The following is a 17,458-nucleotide window of genomic DNA, read 5'->3' as shown; positions in this document are numbered from 1 at the left end:
TTTTTATTTACATTATCAAGCAATTTGGATTAATAGAGTTGGTCAAGGAAAAAATAACACAGAGAGCAGAGCAGGGGCCCGAGAAATCAAACACTGTGCATAACAAAGGCTACTCAAGAATGGGAGTAGTAAATCCAGACTATTTAAATGGAAATAGCATAATCACATTTGATGATTCTCTACCTGAGATGGAAAAACCATTTCGTACTGGTGTTTTGTATTTGCAGCTCCTTGTAGCTGATGGAGCGGTGGTTATTCACTTGGATAGGCACTAACACAGATTATTGCTACTTCAATAACATCTTGATTAGTTCTCCTCACAGATACTTTCTGCTGCCACTACCGATACCAAGCCTGAGCGTTCTTGCTTGAGATTACTGACTCTAAAAGCTTGGAGGCAAAATTAAACACCTTTGTTAGATTTATCAGTGTGATTTCTAAATTCTGTATTTACTAATGTGAAGGGGAAGGTGGCAAGACCTGGCAGTGGGGGAGTGGCAGAAATTGGCATAAGTGGTACTGCAGATTTACAGTGTGTAAAAGGAACATTGACAGATTTATTGTTTGAAGTTCTTCATTGTGTTCCCAGATATTTTTGATTGCATGCTCTATATTCTGGTATTGTGAAATGTTTTCTTTTTTAAATTTGAAACCTCTGGAATATTTGAAGGTTTATAGATACCGTGAAAGAAAAGTCCTTTTAAAATTTTTGATTCACAGCTGACAGTCTACAGTAATTAAACCTAAAGCCTATTTGCAAGGTACTCTTAAAGATCCTTTTCATATATTACTAATTAAATGCTGGAATACAAAAGAAGTGTCACCTTTGGTTTTGTCTCTGTAGATAAAGAAGTAAGCTTTGCTTTGTTATTTTACCCCCAGAGTTGGCCTTTATTGAACTCCATAAACTTAATTTACCATTTGTTTCAGTGAGTCTCAGGTTTTTGACTCATGAAATAATTTGTGGGGTATTCATTTAGTAAGATCTTTGCTTTTTAAAGTTGTCCTCAAGCAATATTAAGAGCTGTAAAACTTCTCAACAGAAAGGCATGAAGAAGCATTTCTAATGACTACAGAATGAAAAACACTGAAATTAGGTGGAGTATTTTTAATACTGGTGTATACAATAAGTAATTTAGAAATAATCTCTGGTCCCGATGTTTCAGAACAAACCTGTTAACATCTTTAAGGTGTTGGGCCCATACTCCAATTATCCAGGTAAGCAATTTGCATGTATGTTTAAAAAAGTCTAATTTGCTTGTAAGTTAAAATAACTGTTGGGCTAGCAGTATAATTTTATTTTTTTAGATAACAGTATAATTTTGTTTTGCAAAAGCTTGACAGATTGTGGTAGTAACAAAACAATTGGAGAAAAAATATTGGCTGCAGTTGTGTAAAATAATCACAGAATATGCTGGGTTGGAAGGTACTCAGGAATCATCAAGTCCAACTCCTGGCCCTGCACAGGACACCCCAAGAGTCACACCCTGTGCCTGAGAGCATTGTCCAAGTGCTTCTTGACCTCTGTCAGTCTTAGGGCTGTGACCACTGCCCTGGTGGCCCTGGGGGTTCTAGTGCGCAGCCACCCTCTGGGGGAAGAACCCTTTTCTAATGTCCACCCTAAACCACCCCTGACACAGTTTCAGACCACTCTCTTGGGTCACTGGTCACCTCATCAATGCCTGCCCATCTCTTCCCCTCATGAGGAAGCTGACGAATGTGGTGTGTCTTCTCAGTCTCCCCTTCTCTAGCCTTCTCTAGGCTGAAATTTAGCATTGTTCTTAGAATTTAAATACTTTATCATAAAATTTATCTGGATCTTCACTCCTACCCATTTTTTCTTCCCAGATATGTCATGGTAGCAAAGGTTGCTTCAAGTGCTGCCCTATAGGGCTTTTTTAGCTGAAGCAATAGGAACCATATTTTATCAGGAGACAAATTCTCTGTTTGAAGACAGATTAAGAATGCAGTCAAGAGCTCTAAAACAAAATAATATAGAAATTAAATATTGGCACTCACAACTAATAAACTTTGTATTGCTTTAGACAGGTTCAAGTCTAGTAATTTCAGTTTTACATTTTCTTGTGCTGCCCTTTGCAGACTAAGAGACTTCACATTTGATCTGAAAATGTTCAACGCTGCAGACATGGTCTTTTCACTGGATAATTTATTTTACGAAAAACCAGATATGAGACAAAGGTAAATCTTTATTATTAGGTATATATCATTGTTTTCCAAATGGAATAATTTTGCAGCAGTGCTTTTTCTTATGACTCACTGTTTTGTCCACTGATAGAAATCTGAGGCTAGAAATTTCTGGTTCCATAACCCATACTTTGAAATGTTTCTCCAAGCACATTCAGTGATGCAGATGAATCTTAGGGCTATACGAAATAAGGGGTAGCAGAAGTTTTGCCTCTGTAATTCTGTTGTTAGAAGTCACGTGAATTGAAGAACAAGAATATGTTTTAGCAAGAGAAACAATAGGTTATTTATGACTAGTGATTTTCAGCTAGTTGTTGTGGAGGGTGCTTAAAAAATGCTTTTACCTCACATTTGTGTGTTAAAAATAGGTGTCTGGAAAATGAAGATCATAAGACTTGGTTTATTGCACCTGTTCCAGCTATTGCTGAAATTCCAGCTGCTGAGGAATTACAGAGGGAACTGGAAAAAAACTCAGCCAACACTCCCATGGGTAAAGTATCATAGAATAGAATCACAGAATCATTGCAGCGGTTGGAAAAGACATTTAGGATGATCAAGTCCACCCCTAAACCTAACACTGCAAAGTTCAACTAATGTTGGGCAATGTCAGGTGTTACTTGACATTGATTTTAAATTACTCAACAAATAATTAGTGTGACAGATCATTCCTCTTTTGCTGTGAGAAATGAAATATTCTAGGTATGCAAGTAGAGACAATGTATTTGAGTTGAGAATGATGGTGTTAGATGTGCCAGGAGCATAGCAGTCCTCTTTAGGCATATACATGCCACAAGTTTACTGTGCAGAAATGTGCAAGGTGAGAAGTATAATCAAAATTTCAGTTAGTGCACATTGTTTCATGAAGCATTGTAACGCAGTGGGAAGTGGCTGTAAGAGCATAATGTTGTCACATGGATCTTACGGCCTGTCTGCCACTCAAGGAGCAGAGAGTTTATATGAAACTCACTTTTTTCTTCCCCCTTTTGGGGCTTTAATCAAATAGTTCAGGTGGCCAAATTTGAATTTGGTCATTAATTGCTGCTAAGTGGCGTATTCCTAGACATTCAGGATGAACTGTATTTTAAACAATGTCATTGCTTTATCTTTGTCAACTAGATATGTGCATTTCTTAGCTGCTGTGCTGATTTATAATATTATCTATTTAGGAATTATAGTAAAGAAGGTGGATTTTTTTCTGCTTTATGCAAGAATAATGCCATTAAGATCTATTACTCAAATAAGGTTTTGATGTTTGTAGAATTAGAATTGTTGGGGTTATATCACAAACAGGGCACTGTAATTTTGAGTTTCTGGTGGATAACATTGAAATTAAGACATCAAAATAGAGCTGTTGTTATCTTGTTGCATTTAGTTGTGTATTTCTGTTTGTGCCTTTCCCTTCTGTTGCCAACAGCAATGCTTGTTGATCTGGTCAGCCAGATCAGGACACTGATTCTACTGAGAATTAACCCTGCAAAATGTGATGATTAGCCAAGAAGGTTATGAAACCAGCCTGTCACCAACATCAGTACCAGTTCTGACTGTTGAGATTGCAGTGTTTATCTCCGCTGTTTGTAGCAGGAACTTCAAACTTGGTCATTGTGTCATTTTTTTAAAAGACCGTCTTTATTCTGAGATAGGGTGAAGAGTTCTGTCATACAAACTCTTTTGTAGTTTTGAAGAATAGTTTTTATCCTTTACTTTGCATAGGGAGGAAAGGGACCTTACTTTTACAACTTTTTAATTGACAACACATGCATTACATTCATTAGCATAAGTCATAAAATACATGCTAAAGTTCTTGCAGTAAGATAGAAATGTCAGTTTGTATAATAGATGTAAATTTGGCTGATTCTGTGTGAAAGATACTTGATTAAATGACTGTGAATAAGAATATGAATATTAATGAAATAATAATTTATAGTTTTTGTAGGAGGGAGAAAGCAGGAGAAGTTTATACAACAATGTAAGAGTAACACAGAGAAAGTAGAAGATAAATCATCAGCACCTGTTCATTTTGGTATAGGCCCTGAAAAAGAAGTTCTACAGTTAAGTGTAGGAGAAAGAGATAAAATTAGTGTTCAGCGTGAAAATCTGCAAGTGGTTTCATCTTTTCTTTCCTTTGATGAAAATAAAAGAGTAGTAGATTTTTCTCAGCAACTGCAAAATAAAGCATTCAGTGAAAACAGTGATGATGAGAGTGTCCATTCAACATTAAGAAAAAGGTATGTGTCCAGTCAATTCAGACAATTTATCACTGTCAGAATCATGTTATTATTTTAGATAAATCTGTTGAACACAAAGCTTGGGATCTTTCAATTGCAGGTACTTTAGTAGGCTCCAGATGCTAATTATTTCGGTATAAGGAAAAAAAAAAGTTTCATTTTGGCAATATTTTAGTACTTTAATTAGATGTGAGTCCTGAGTCCTTTAGTACTTTAATTAAATGTAAGTCCTGAGCTCAGCCTCATTCATGAGAAAAGTTAGCATCAGTTTGTTGCTTCAATTTTAAATAAATTTTTAGATAACAAAGCTTTTGGAAAATACTGCTCTGAATTCTTTATCTGCAAGGAAAAAGGCTGAGATCATTTGCTTTGATGAACAGAGGTCAGCCAGTCAGGAATACCTTGAGCAGTTCTGAGTGTGATTTCAGTGCTGCCTGGGAGGAGTGGTTTTATCAGTAAATTGCACTTCTGTGTCCAGCTCCTCCCATTCCTCAGAAACTGGATGTCTCTATTGGTTTTAATGATGCAGAAATTCAGCATTAAAGTACTATTAGGAGTCTGAGCCCATCTGGACAGGCAGTTTATTCTTTCATGTTCTTTCTGGAATGAAAGGGAAATTGAAATGTATCTTGAAAGGAGTCTTTAGGTCAGAGTACATAAAGTTAGATACAATTTTATTCTGTTTCTTACTAGTTCTACTGCTAATACAAATGTATATCTAGTATTTTTTAAATATTAGATAAACTTTAACATTACAACAAGCTAATGAAAACTCTGGATCTTTTGCAGCTTATTTAAAAAGTCTGGCAATGTGCATAAAAATACAGAATTTAAAGCTGATTCTGTTGATGTGAAAGAAATTGGTACTTACTTACATACAAGTGAAAACATGAAAGAGGTGACAAAAGAAGGTTTTTTGAGAAATCACCATCATGCTCCAATAACTAGAGACTCAGATTTAACTTTGCATAGGGTAAATAATGAAGAGAGTCTGTCTGAAAATCGAATTAAAATTCAAACATTTTCTAATGCTTCAGAGATTTTGGATATGACAGGTAATTATTTTTACTCTATTTCAAGAAAAATAGTCCATTGTCCTGTCTGAACAGGTGTCTTTGGTATATAATAATAAAGGGTATCCAAGATTTGAGGTAGAGTGAAGAACATTTTCCCACTAGCTCAAGGTGAGATAATTGGCTAAAATTGATACAATGCATTGCAGTCCTGTGAAACTTAATTGCATTGTTGTTTAATATGGACTAGCTAAACAATTTATGAAGAATATTCACATTTTCAGAAGTGCTAAATCGTGTAAACCTGTTTGAAAATGTCATTTCACATCCCCTCAGCAATTTGAAAAAAAACAGCCTTGTCCCTTTGTGTGGTAAAGAGTTTAATCTTCATTTAAAAACAGAAATTGAAAATGAAATGTTTATTTGTGGTGTTGCTTATATTTGTATCTTTGTAGAAATAGAATTTAAGTAGGAGATACCTAGAAAATGGAGGGAAGTGGTGAGACTTTGATGAAATTATAAAATATGTGGTTTAGAAATTATTTTTGCCTTTTAATAGTTTTTAAGTGCAGTTTATTTCTAGATTTTAAACTTTTTGGGACATGACACATCTGTGGAAGGCACCTTGTGTGCTTGACTACTAGTGATATGGGGAGCAGAAAATTAGTTCTAGCAGAAAAATGTAGGGTAGAGCAGTGGGATGGGATTTGGAAACGGGTCAGGAATGAAAAGCGTGATTTGTCTGATTGCCATACGAGCAGTGGTGATTCCATTTGTGGGTGAGGGGACAGCAGTGGCTACTGTTCACTTTGCCTTCAGCGAGGGTTTTTATACCACACAGTGTTTGAGAAACACCGTCTTCTACAGCATTCTGGTACCCACACAGGGCACTAGGAGTGGATCAACCACTGCCTGGTGTAAAAGCGGTTGGCCAGGCTCAAAGGGTGGTGGTGAATGGGTCGCAATGCCCACGTGCCAGCAGCAAGGGGAGTACTGCAGGGGACTGCCCTGCAGGAGGGGGCTGACAGCAATCTCATGAAATTCAGCAGGAACAAATCCACACTCCTGCCCCAGGGAAAGAGAAGAGCACCTGGGGTTCCTCTGGGATGGTTTGACTGAGGGCAGCTCATGGAAAAGTGCCCGGGGTCTGGCGAGCAGCTTGCTGACCTTGAGTGAGCAGTGTCCCAGCAGTAACAAAGGCCAACAGCATCCTGGGCATTGTTAACAAAGCTAGGGAGTTTAGAGAAGTGATTATCCTTTTCTTGGTACTTCTGAGACCACGACTAGATCCTGCATCAAGTTTTGAGTCTCTGGTACATGCAAGATATTCTTAAACTGGAGTGAGTTCATCAAAGGGCCACCACTGTGGCCTTTTTAAATGATGAGCTAGTGACCTCCCTGCCCTATCCCATCTTCTCCTTTCTATCACCTGGACTTTGTTGCAGCCTTGAAGCTCCTTATAGAACATACAGCTTGGGGTCAGGAAGATACTTTTCATGGTTATTGGTTGAAAATCAATCTGATTTTATAAATGTTCTATTTTTACTTCTTTAGGAACTACAGGAAGAAAATTGGAAATTTTGAGGGCTGTTACAGAAATACGTATCCTTGCATTTGTTGGATCTGATTTTCCTGGTTTTATTACAGTGCTTTTACATTTGCAAAATTATAGTGTTTAATTTGTAGCCATAGGAATTAATGCATTATATTGTAATAGTTTCAATTTGTAGAACAATACTGGGAATCAAATGTTCAATAGGTGTTTATCCTTTTGGCTTCCAAAGCAAGAATGAAAATAAGACAACTTGTACATCATTCATTCCTAAGAAAGCTTATTCTTATTTCAAACATTCAAATTTTATCCTCAAAACTTTATTTTTAAAATATTAAATGTAAAATTTTAGTTTGCATAATATGTATTTCAGACATTTTCTATACAAACACACATATATACATATACCTCCATATGCTTTAAATAAAGGAAAAATAAATTATTATTTAGGCTTATTAGGAAAACCGAGTCTTACTTTCTGCCTCATTTTCTTAAAAGAAAATTAACGTATTCCTTGTTGGTCTGTACCCATGTTGTAGTGTGCCTGCACTATATTTCCATTCTTTAACCAGATTTTACCATAATTTTCTTTCTTCTTGGCCCTGCCTTGACCATGAAATATAATCAAGCATTCATCTATATCTACCAAACTTCTGGATTTTTTTACACACTCTTTTCAATACTTTGTTTCTAGGAACCTGTCAAATGGTTAAATATTGGGAAGAGGAAATGTCTGAATTTAGGCACCTTAAATTCATGTAAATATCTTTAAAAAGTCACAATTTTTAAAATTAGTAAGGATTCCATTGTTGTGAATTTACCAGTTAAGGATTATTAATGATTTGTAGTTTGAAAACAAATCACTTATTTAGAGCAGGGAATTTAAATAAGTTTTTTAAAAATTCTTATTTTCTTTTGTCTAATGTTATTTGCTTTACCCATTTTTAACTGCTTTTATTTCTTGTTTTACTCCTGTATCTTTTCCTTTGTAGTCTTTTAATGTGACATGAATCCGAGGCCTTGGCAGTTCATTGTTCCTGTTGCTGTCAGTGTCACACCTGACTGTGTGCTCACCCTGAGCCTGAGGAGATGGCCACAGTCAGGCTGTTGTGTGGCTGCTCCGCCTGTGCAGACAGGGATCAGCTCAATCCTCTGGAGCTGTAACCTAACAGTCCTCCCTTTCCATCTCCCACGTATTTCAGATAAGAATGCTGTCTGAAGAACACACATTATTGGCGACTGAAAAATATCTTTAAAACCACTTTAAAAGTGATCATAGGTGAATTTTTTTGCTACTGTTATGTCTGGGCATACAGTATTATGCTAAATAATTTGTGTTGTATTACAAATATTATGTGATCACTGACACCTTAGGCTAACAGCAATGTTCTGCTTGTTTGTGTATCTGGGTTGTCCCTTGCAGCTTCACACTCCGTAACTGTCTGCCATTCCATGAAGCCTATGCCAGGGAGGAGGTTCTTGATCATTGGTATAGTTCTGAGACCTCTCAAATAGGTTGTGTTTTTTTCAATGATACAGAATATATGGCACACCAAGAATCTAAAACTACTGAATCATTTAATAGGTTACTTTTAGGTAACTTTTTACAAGCCTTTGTGATATTGTGGTATGTTTTAAGTTTGCATTTAGATTGCAAGGAAAAGATGCATTTACATTCCTACAATTTTATAATTTATGCTTTAGTATTTTAAATTCCTTAATGCTCTCAAGCAACCCAATTTAGAAGTATTTTTAAGGAGTTCCCATATTTTAACTATGCACAGTCAAAAGCTTTGGATGATGTAAGTATGGAACATAAACTGCAGCTGCAAGTAGTACTTTGTAGATAAATTTAAGTGATACTTTGATATTCAGAGCATAAAATGAATTAGAAAACTATAATATATCTAGAACGTCTTCCTGGAATAGTTTATCAGGGTTGTGCTTAGCTGGGAGAAGAGACCAGAAGAACTTTAAAAAGTGTTTTTCTCAGTTTAAAATATGTTTGTGTGAAGATGAGAATTGTATTTATGAATAGAGATTGGTAGTATATTTGCATGGAGGAGGAAGGGTGAGTGAGTGAGTGAGTGATATGGTTGAGTGACACTGTGGAGGAGGAAAGAGGGAAGAATCAGTCTTGTCAGAGGAAAATGAGGAAGCTTGACATGGACATACCTGGCTTCTAAGATGGTGGAGGATAAAATGTGTGGGAAGGAAGCAGAGTTATACGAACCTTTCATTTGCCATTATTGAAAACTTAACAGGACTTGGCAATTCTTTCCTAGCTTTTATATACAGATAGGAACTTTGTGATTTGTGCTCCAACTGGCTCTGGAAAGACTGTAATGTTCGAACTAGCTATTACCAGATTACTAATGGAAGCTCCACTGCCTTGGTTAAATATTAAAGTTGTTTACAGTAAGTATTATACAGCTTTAAATATTTTGGTGACAGAACAGAAAATGTCATTCTGGGAATGCAGAGATCTGGAGTGAGTCCATGAATAATATTGAAATTAAATACTTTAAGATATTGCAACCTGCTTCATTCTTTAAAAAGTTGATTTAGTGTTTATTTATGGTACCATTGTAACTATTATTAGTATTTAACAGCACTGTGTAATTGTAGTGTTCAGCATTGCCTATAAAAATAAAAAATAGAAAATCCCGTAGAAGTTTGTCCTCCAAGAAGGTAAGATGTCTACAAAAAGGAAAGGAGGAAGCAAAGGAAACTAAAACAATTCTTGGCGCATGGTTTCTGTGTAACATTATCTTTTGTATGCCTGGCTGTTGCTCTGAGATGAGGATCAAATTTTCCAGTGTTCATTTACCTGGCAAAGTTTTCTGCTGTTTTATGGATACTACCTCAGAGGCACCAGAACTGTGATCTTCATGGATTTAACTGATCTGTGTAGAAATATGAAAATACTTGGAGATAGTCACACCAGTTACACTTTTTTTCTTTCCTTCCTGGAAAACTGGGTTCATATTTGTAAATTTGATTAAATTGGTGATTTTGTCCCAGTTTTAATTTATTTGTACACTGATATGTTTGTCAGCCTTTCTATTAGAGATTTCATCCTTATATTTACAAAAGCTTCATATTGTTTTTTTATTCTATTTTGTTCAACTTCTTACAATAAAGCTAGTGCTGCTTTAGAGTTCACTGTGTATTGTAAAATGATCTTAGAAGCAGACATGTGCTACAGGTTCTCTGTCAGCTGGACCAGGCTGAGTGCATGGTAATAGTTTCCACTTGCCGTGTTAGAATTGCTACAACTTGGTTGGTTGGAACTGTCAGTAAGGAGACTGTTACCTGCTAGTGGAGTTAAATCTGCTGACCTTCCCAGATTCCACAATGATGGAGAAGGAGACTTGTCAGTTTTCTGAATGTTGGAACAGAGGTGGTAATCAGCCTATGTCCTGCTGGTGTGAGCTCTGTTGCCTGGTTCATCTGTGGCCCCATATATGTGAATTAGCTTGCAGTAGTTCTGTGGAGTTCTTTTCCAGTAGCTTTACCTCAAAGAACTGGTGACTGCAGTTCCAGGAGCAATCACTTGCTTCTCACATTCTTGTATTGCTGAAGATGATTAGCTTTGTCATTTTGTGAATTACTTGCTGGTAGCTTCATCAGTTTTCTGGAGCTAATTATTTTTCTGATACTCTTCTGCAATTTTGCACCTCTTTCTGAAGCAGAGACTTTAAATCTTGAAGCAGGTTATTTAAATCTTGTAGCTTTAGAGATCATTTGTGAGCTAATATTCAGAAATCATTCATATTCTAGTGCCTCTAACTAACCTAGAATGTAATCACTGCAAGATCTATTATACTAGGACTGCTTAGGTGTCATGCATAGATTGCCTCTTTCACTTAAATCACTGCATTTTCTATCTAGATTAATCTAGTGTATTGTTAATACCAGTCCTTATTGAGAATGACATCTGATTTCTGGGGGAAAAGAGTCTGCAAAAGTACAGTGTGTATTCTCAGGAAAAAAAAAAAAAAAAAAAAAAAAAAAAAAAAGACTAGATTGTTTTAGGACTCAGTTCATGAGAACCAGCATAAAAACTGCTACCTGCTGTGTTAGCTGCTTCTTATGACCGTACACTTAACTATACATTTGATTTTGATAGAATACCAGAAGAAATAAGAGTCTGTCTCTTGCTCTTGGATGGTTTCTCACTTATACTTTGCTCTCTGAATACAGAGTACTCAAATCATTCTTAACTGAGAAAAGGTTGATATTTGTATGCTCTTTCATTAGAAAATATGTATTTCCTGTGGTTTCTTTCATCTATGAGAAAACCTTTGATAGTTGAATGATTGTTTCCATGTGGTACTGCAAAGAAAATCAAACCCAACAGGATGAAGGATTAAGAGAGAGCATAAATAATCTTAATTAAAGGGTTCTGTTCCTGCTTGCTGATGGGAAGAACTAAGGGCTCAAAGCTCAACATGGATTGTGCATATGGAGTAGAATAATGAGAACAGTAACACCAGCTAAAAATTTTATGGTTCTGGAAGCAAAGCTGAAAATTAGGGAAATAAATTAACCTAAAGAAGGCATCTTTCTAAATGAACTAAATGCATACATTTCTAATACAGCTGAAGATTTGGTTTTCCTGATTTAATTTTCATTATTTGGTGTTGTTTTTAGTGGCTCCAATAAAAGCTCTATGTAGTCAGCGTTTTGATGACTGGAAAGAAAAATTTGGACCTATAGGACTCACCTGCAAGGAGTTGACAGGAGATACACTGATGGATGATTTATTTGAAATACATCATGCTGACATTATTATCACTACACCTGTAGGTTTCATTCCCAGTTCTTACAAGAACTTAGAATAAACAGACATTAGCAGTCTTCTAATTGTATGCTGCAAGGACTGCTCTTTTTTTTTTTTTTTTTTTTTTGGTAATAATGCACAGTAATTTTCTGATGCTTTTGTTCGTCTGCACACTGCTGTGCACACTCTCAATTAATATAAACAAAAGTTAGTAGTATAATAATGTGCCAGATTAAACGTAGATGGCATTAGCTTGAATTAATTTAATTGTTTCTGTTTAAAGATTTATGAAGTTTAGGCATGTCTCTATGTACTATAGTTGTGGTATGTGCTGGCATTTAAAACATCTTTCAGGTGCTGTTGTTCTCATGTGTTCGTTTTTTCCTCCAAGGAAAAGTGGGATAGCATGACTAGAAGGTGGAGAGACAACTCTATAGTCCAGCTTGTGCGACTGTTTCTCATCGATGAGGTAAGAAAATGAATGAGGATTTATGCAGTGCTTTTTTATCTTTTGTGAAGATAAAAGGAACCTTAGAAAATATTACATGTATTTAGCACATGTCCAGACTGTAACTGGAAAATATTTAGCACGTCTTTTAAAATTCCTGATAGGTACACGTTATAAAGGATGAAAGCCGTGGTGCAACCTTGGAAGTTGTAGTCAGTCGGATGAAAACTATTCAGTCTTCTCTTTGGCGTCTCTTAGAGAAGCATGACACTGTTCCTCCCTTGAGATTTGTAGCTGTTTCTGCAACAATCCCAAATACTCAGGATGTAAGAGTTACATTTTAACTGTATTTTGATCGGTGGAGTTGTGTTTTAAAAAAATTGTCTGGAATTACAATTTTAGATTGATAGCAAAATAGTAATTTTTAAGATGTCATCTGAAGACAGCTATGAGGCTGCTGCTAATTTAAGATTACCTTCAACCGTATGGAAATGTCAGCCATGTATGGACATGCTTCAGTTTTAGATTTCTGCTTGTGATTTTTGCCTCTTACATACAAATCACAACAGATTTGAGATTTCAGTCCAAATTATATTGGTCCTGCAAAAAGCAGAACCTCACCTGTGATTTTAAATTATAAAAAAATGTGTTAGTAGTTTGCACGTGACAAAAGCTAAGTTAATTATTCTGTGATGCTATTAGAGCTGGAGTACAATTAAAAGAAATTTATCTTTTCTGTTCTACTTTTTTTTTAAAGATTGCAGAATGGCTTTCGGATACTAAGATGCCTGCTGTATGCCTGAAAATAGATGAGGATCAACGACCAGTGAAGCTACGCAAAATTGTGCTTGGTTTTCCTTGCAGTGACAATCAGACAGAATTCAAATTTGACTTAACTCTTAACTACAAGATAGCTACCGTTATACAAACATACTCAGAGCAAAAACCAGCACTTGTGGTACAAAAGCTTTTTGGCTTTTTTAATCATGTTTAAAATTGTTTCTTTCTTGAAAGTGTTGATTCAAAAAAAATCTTTTTTTTGTAGTTTTGTGCCACAAGAAAAGGAGTACAGCAGGCCGCTTCTGTTCTTGCAAAAGATGCTAAATTTCTACTGAGTATAGAACAGAAACAAAGGTATTTTTCTATTCAAATTGGAAATAAGTGTTTGTACCTTTTAGTAAACCTGTGATATCTGTGAAGAAAGCTGTTGAGCTAATACAATTTCTAGCAGAGGAGCATGCAACAAAATTATCATCACAGTTGACATTCTTTTTGGTAAATTGGCACTCTTCTTGGGAGGTTTTATTTGCTTCTCAGAGTTTTAGGATACCTTTCACAAATATTAAGTTGTTTCTCAAAGGTGCTTTCTAAAAGAAAAATGCTAATTCTTATGGCCCTCTGAGACCTTGTAGTGCAAATATTAAGCATATGAATAGTTGAATTGGATGTGACTTTACTGGTATTTTAAGTTTTCTTTGCTTTATCAGATACTGTTATTAAATGCAGCCATATTAATTATTAGTTACTTCAGGGTTGCCTAGTCATGGCAGCTGCAGAAGCTACTCCTGACTTTGTGTTTGCTTTGTGTGAACAACATATAAAGATTGTTGATTGTCACTTGGAAAGATGACCAAGCTCAAAAAGCTGCAATAGCTGCCCCAGAGAGTCAGTCTGTTCTTTCTGTGAGGATGGGAAATGTGGTGGTTGAAAATAATCAAAGAATGTATATTTTTTAATTTTATTTTTCTTTGTTGTTGTTTGTGTGTGTTGCATAGATTACAGGGGTTTGCAAATTCATTGAAAGACTCCAAACTGAGAGGTAAATATAACCTACAACTTCTCTGCTCTGTGATTGAATATTTGCTTGAGAAAACCTAGTTAAATGATGTATATAATAATTTCATTATCAGACCTTTTGACATATGGTGTGGCTTATCATCATGCGGGTATGGAGATATCGGACAGAAAAATAATTGAAGGCGCTTTTACTGCAGGAGACTTGCCAGTACTTTGTAAGTGAAATTAACTTTGAAAGTCAAAATTTCATTTATGTATCCTGAAAAGATTGCAGTTTGGAAGTAATATTTTATGGTTGTGTAGTTTGCTTAACCTTTGGAAGTTGTGAAATCCAGGTAAGGTGTTTTTGTGTTTCACATGTACTTTCACCCTGTGAGCCTACATATGCACTGTTACTAAGGAGCATGGAACGTCTTTTCACCACACATGGAGGTCATCCCCTTCCTATGTCCATAGAGGTCTGGCCTTTTCCTACCATTGAACTCTCCCATTGAGGTGGAGTTCTGTGCTAGTGAATCTTTCCTCTGAGTTTCCAAGATGTTTTCTTTGTCTGTTTTCTTTGCACCTGTGGCTTCCCTGAAGGCAATCTTCTACATTTATGCCTCTTAGGTTGGCAGGATGCTATTTTCAAACTCCATGTAAGGTGATGTGACTGGGGAGGTCCTTAAGAAATATTCCATCTGTTGTTACATGAAATGAGAAGGGATCTAAGATGTGATTGTCTCATCTCATCCAGGCTTTCTCTTTCTGTAAAATAAAGATCCAGACCCTATGGGAAATTGTCTGTGCAGTTCATGTACAACACTAAATGATTTGTGGATTTTTTTTCTTTTGTGTTACAATGGTCATAAGAAAAAATATAATTACTGATTTTAATTTTCATTTCAAAAATAATTGGAAATTTCAAAAATCCTTTGTTTTCCTAGCAGAATAGGAAATACCAGTTGGCCCATATGACTAGCTTTCTGTGTTGAATTCTTGCTGCTCCATATATTCTTTAGAGAGAGTGAATTAGGAAACATGAATGTAAGATTACTTGCCACATACTTGACCGATGTTTTCCATGTGAGAGTGTGTACTGGTAAAGTGTGGTTATTGTATTGGTGGTGATTCTGGTTTGGTACCATGGATATAAACAATGTTAATGACTGATGACTTTAAAAATATATCTTAATATTGACCACTACTAAGCAAGATGAAGCCATGGCTCTATTCAAATACATACCCTGGAAGAAACAAGAGTAAGGTTTCTTCATTGTGTGTCTGTTATATTGAACAGGAATCGTATTCTGGATTATCTCCAAGTATAAAGGAATGTTTAAGTAAAAAGTATCTAGGATGTAATTTAGTAAAGAATATGAGAACAAATGAATGCTGATGATCAGATAAACAGAAACTGTTATGCAGGTACTTGTCTGTAATCCACATCAAATTCTTTGTGGTGCAGAATGCCCACTGAGTCCACTAGAAACGAAGAACTCTTAGATATCAAGAATTAAGTTACCTATTTGCTGCTTATTTAGTGTCTGCTAGACATTTTGATGGTGTTCATATACTTTGATCCAACGTAGTTACTACTAGCACCTTAGCTATGGGAGTCAACCTGCCCGCACACCTGGTGATTATAAAATCCACAATGCATTATGTTGGAGGAGTGTTTCAAGAGTACAGTGAAACTGATATTCTGCAAATGATTGGGAGAGCTGGAAGGCCTCAGGTAAGTGAATGTTTTATTGTATTGATACTGTCTATAGCCAGATTAGTAGAAGCTATTTTTGCTGAAGAAACTGTAATGCCAGGAATTTTACTGCAGCATTTGGTTTTAAAGGCTTATTAATACTTAAATTACTCCTAGGTAACTTTTATTTAGAGAAAGAAATCTATTTGCTTTTGTATTGTCCATCAAAAATTACTGCTTCACCTTGCAGTGGAAAAAGATCTGAAGATTACATTTGGGTTATGTAGTGAATGGGGATTAGAGAGTAGGAAACTGGCATACAATACTCATTTCAGGCAGGATTTTAAGGAAAGAGTTTTAGTGGATTAAGGTATGTGAAGCATATTCAACTGTTTGGGTTTTTTTAAAGAAGTAAAGAGCAGCTTTTATTTGGGGTTTTATTTTTCAGTTTGACACTACCGCTACAGCAGTCATTATGACTCGTTGCAGTACCAGGGCGAGATATATACAGATGTTAAATGGTGCTGATATAATAGAGAGCAGGTAACTAAGTATTTTTTATAAGACTCTGTAGATAGTAGCTGAACTTCATAGTTTCTACAGAATGTGGGTTTTTTTTCACATGGATTTTGGGCTGTTTCTTTGGTCTGCTTAGAAGAAATCAAGAAAGAATTAAGGAAAATAAAGCCAAGCTATTCAGTAGTTAGTAGTCTCTTGTTTTATCAGCCAAAACAATCTTTAGGACATCTTAAGCTCAAAAAAAAATAGTTTTAGATTCGTGCTGGAAAACTGAGGAAGCTGAAAGAGTATTTATTGCAAAGACAAAAAGCAGGAATTGAATGCAGCCCATGTCTCTGAATTTCTTGGTAATTGAGTCTGGAAAATGCTAGACCTATATTTTTTGTTAACAGATTATCATGAGAAATATGTAGCAAAGTTAGGACATTAAAAGGTAAAATAGGAAATTTTACTCATGTAATTTTGGTAACATTTAATTTTTCAAATATATTTAAAATATCAACAGCACAGAATGTCTGTGCTGTAATTTTTAAATCTATGTACCATTTTTTCCTAGTAAATGTGGAACTTCACAGTTGACAGTTTATTTTTGCTAGATAGGCATTATGCCATAATAAACCAATTACATTGTTGATTACTTACATAATCTTTATTCTATCAATTTCACTGATCACAGTGAACAGCTGCGGTTTGGGGGAAAGGATTTGTTTGATTTTGTTTCTTCCCAAAAATTAGTTTTAACACTTTTTGTATTGCTCATTGGTAAATGTCCTTAACTCTTGTTTTTTTTGCACTAGCTTGCACAGGCACCTTGTTGAACACTTAAATGCTGAAATAGTGCTGCATACTGTCACGGATGTCAGTGTAGCTTTGGAATGGATACGCTCAACATTTTTGTACATTAGAGCCTTAAAAAATCCAACTCATTATGGTTTGTTTGGCTTTATTTTTTTAATTCATCTAACTATGGTGTTAGGATGTGTTATGTCCATATTACTTTTTTCTATCATTTTCTTATGGACTGTAATTTCATAATGTTAAGAAAACAAGATGCGCAATGTGGCCAGTAACATTTTGTTCTTTAACATAAGTAGTGGGAGTTTCAGCATGGTATAACATTTAAAAACTGTGAAGAAGCCGTTTACAGCTTCATAATCAATTTCTTTTTATCTTAATATGCTGGACCATATATTAATACAGTATGAGTCATAATGTATTTTGCGCTGCTGAATATG

General features: G+C 35.5%; 1 protein-coding gene across 7 annotated transcripts in view; it reads left to right on the top strand.

Annotated features, from left to right (window-relative positions):
- Positions 1–17,458, top strand: part of HFM1 (helicase for meiosis 1) — a 37,400-nt gene that overhangs the window by 3,425 nt on the left and 16,517 nt on the right. For 5 of the 7 annotated variants that reach the window (XR_012057120.1, XM_072932729.1, XM_072932728.1 and 2 more), the window contains exons 2-17: positions 1,167–1,218; positions 2,101–2,199; positions 2,574–2,695; positions 6,998–7,045; positions 8,727–8,797; positions 9,281–9,413; positions 11,652–11,803; positions 12,173–12,250; positions 12,394–12,555; positions 12,987–13,187; positions 13,275–13,363; positions 14,005–14,048; positions 14,140–14,241; positions 15,598–15,743; positions 16,153–16,247; positions 17,021–17,154. Coding sequence is in view for 6 of the 7 variants with exons in the window: in XM_072932729.1 (XP_072788830.1) it covers positions 2,129–2,199; positions 2,574–2,695; positions 6,998–7,045; positions 8,727–8,797; positions 9,281–9,413; positions 11,652–11,803; positions 12,173–12,250; positions 12,394–12,555; positions 12,987–13,187; positions 13,275–13,363; positions 14,005–14,048; positions 14,140–14,241; positions 15,598–15,743; positions 16,153–16,247; positions 17,021–17,154 (1,648 nt within the window). In the remaining variant the exon portion in view is untranslated. The remainder of the gene's footprint in view (positions 1–1,166; positions 1,219–2,100; positions 2,200–2,573; positions 2,696–6,997; positions 7,046–8,726; positions 8,798–9,280; positions 9,414–11,651; positions 11,804–12,172; positions 12,251–12,393; positions 12,556–12,986; positions 13,188–13,274; positions 13,364–14,004; positions 14,049–14,139; positions 14,242–15,597; positions 15,744–16,152; positions 16,248–17,020; positions 17,155–17,458) is intronic. The other 2 variants (XM_072932730.1, XM_072932731.1) reach the window with 2 other exon arrangements.

Source organism: Taeniopygia guttata, chromosome 8, assembly GCF_048771995.1.
Source record: "Taeniopygia guttata chromosome 8, bTaeGut7.mat, whole genome shotgun sequence".
NCBI classification, from domain to species: domain Eukaryota; kingdom Metazoa; phylum Chordata; class Aves; order Passeriformes; family Estrildidae; genus Taeniopygia; species Taeniopygia guttata.
The sequence above is the reverse complement of the archived record's forward strand: the minus strand, read 5'-3'. Positions and strand labels throughout refer to the sequence as shown.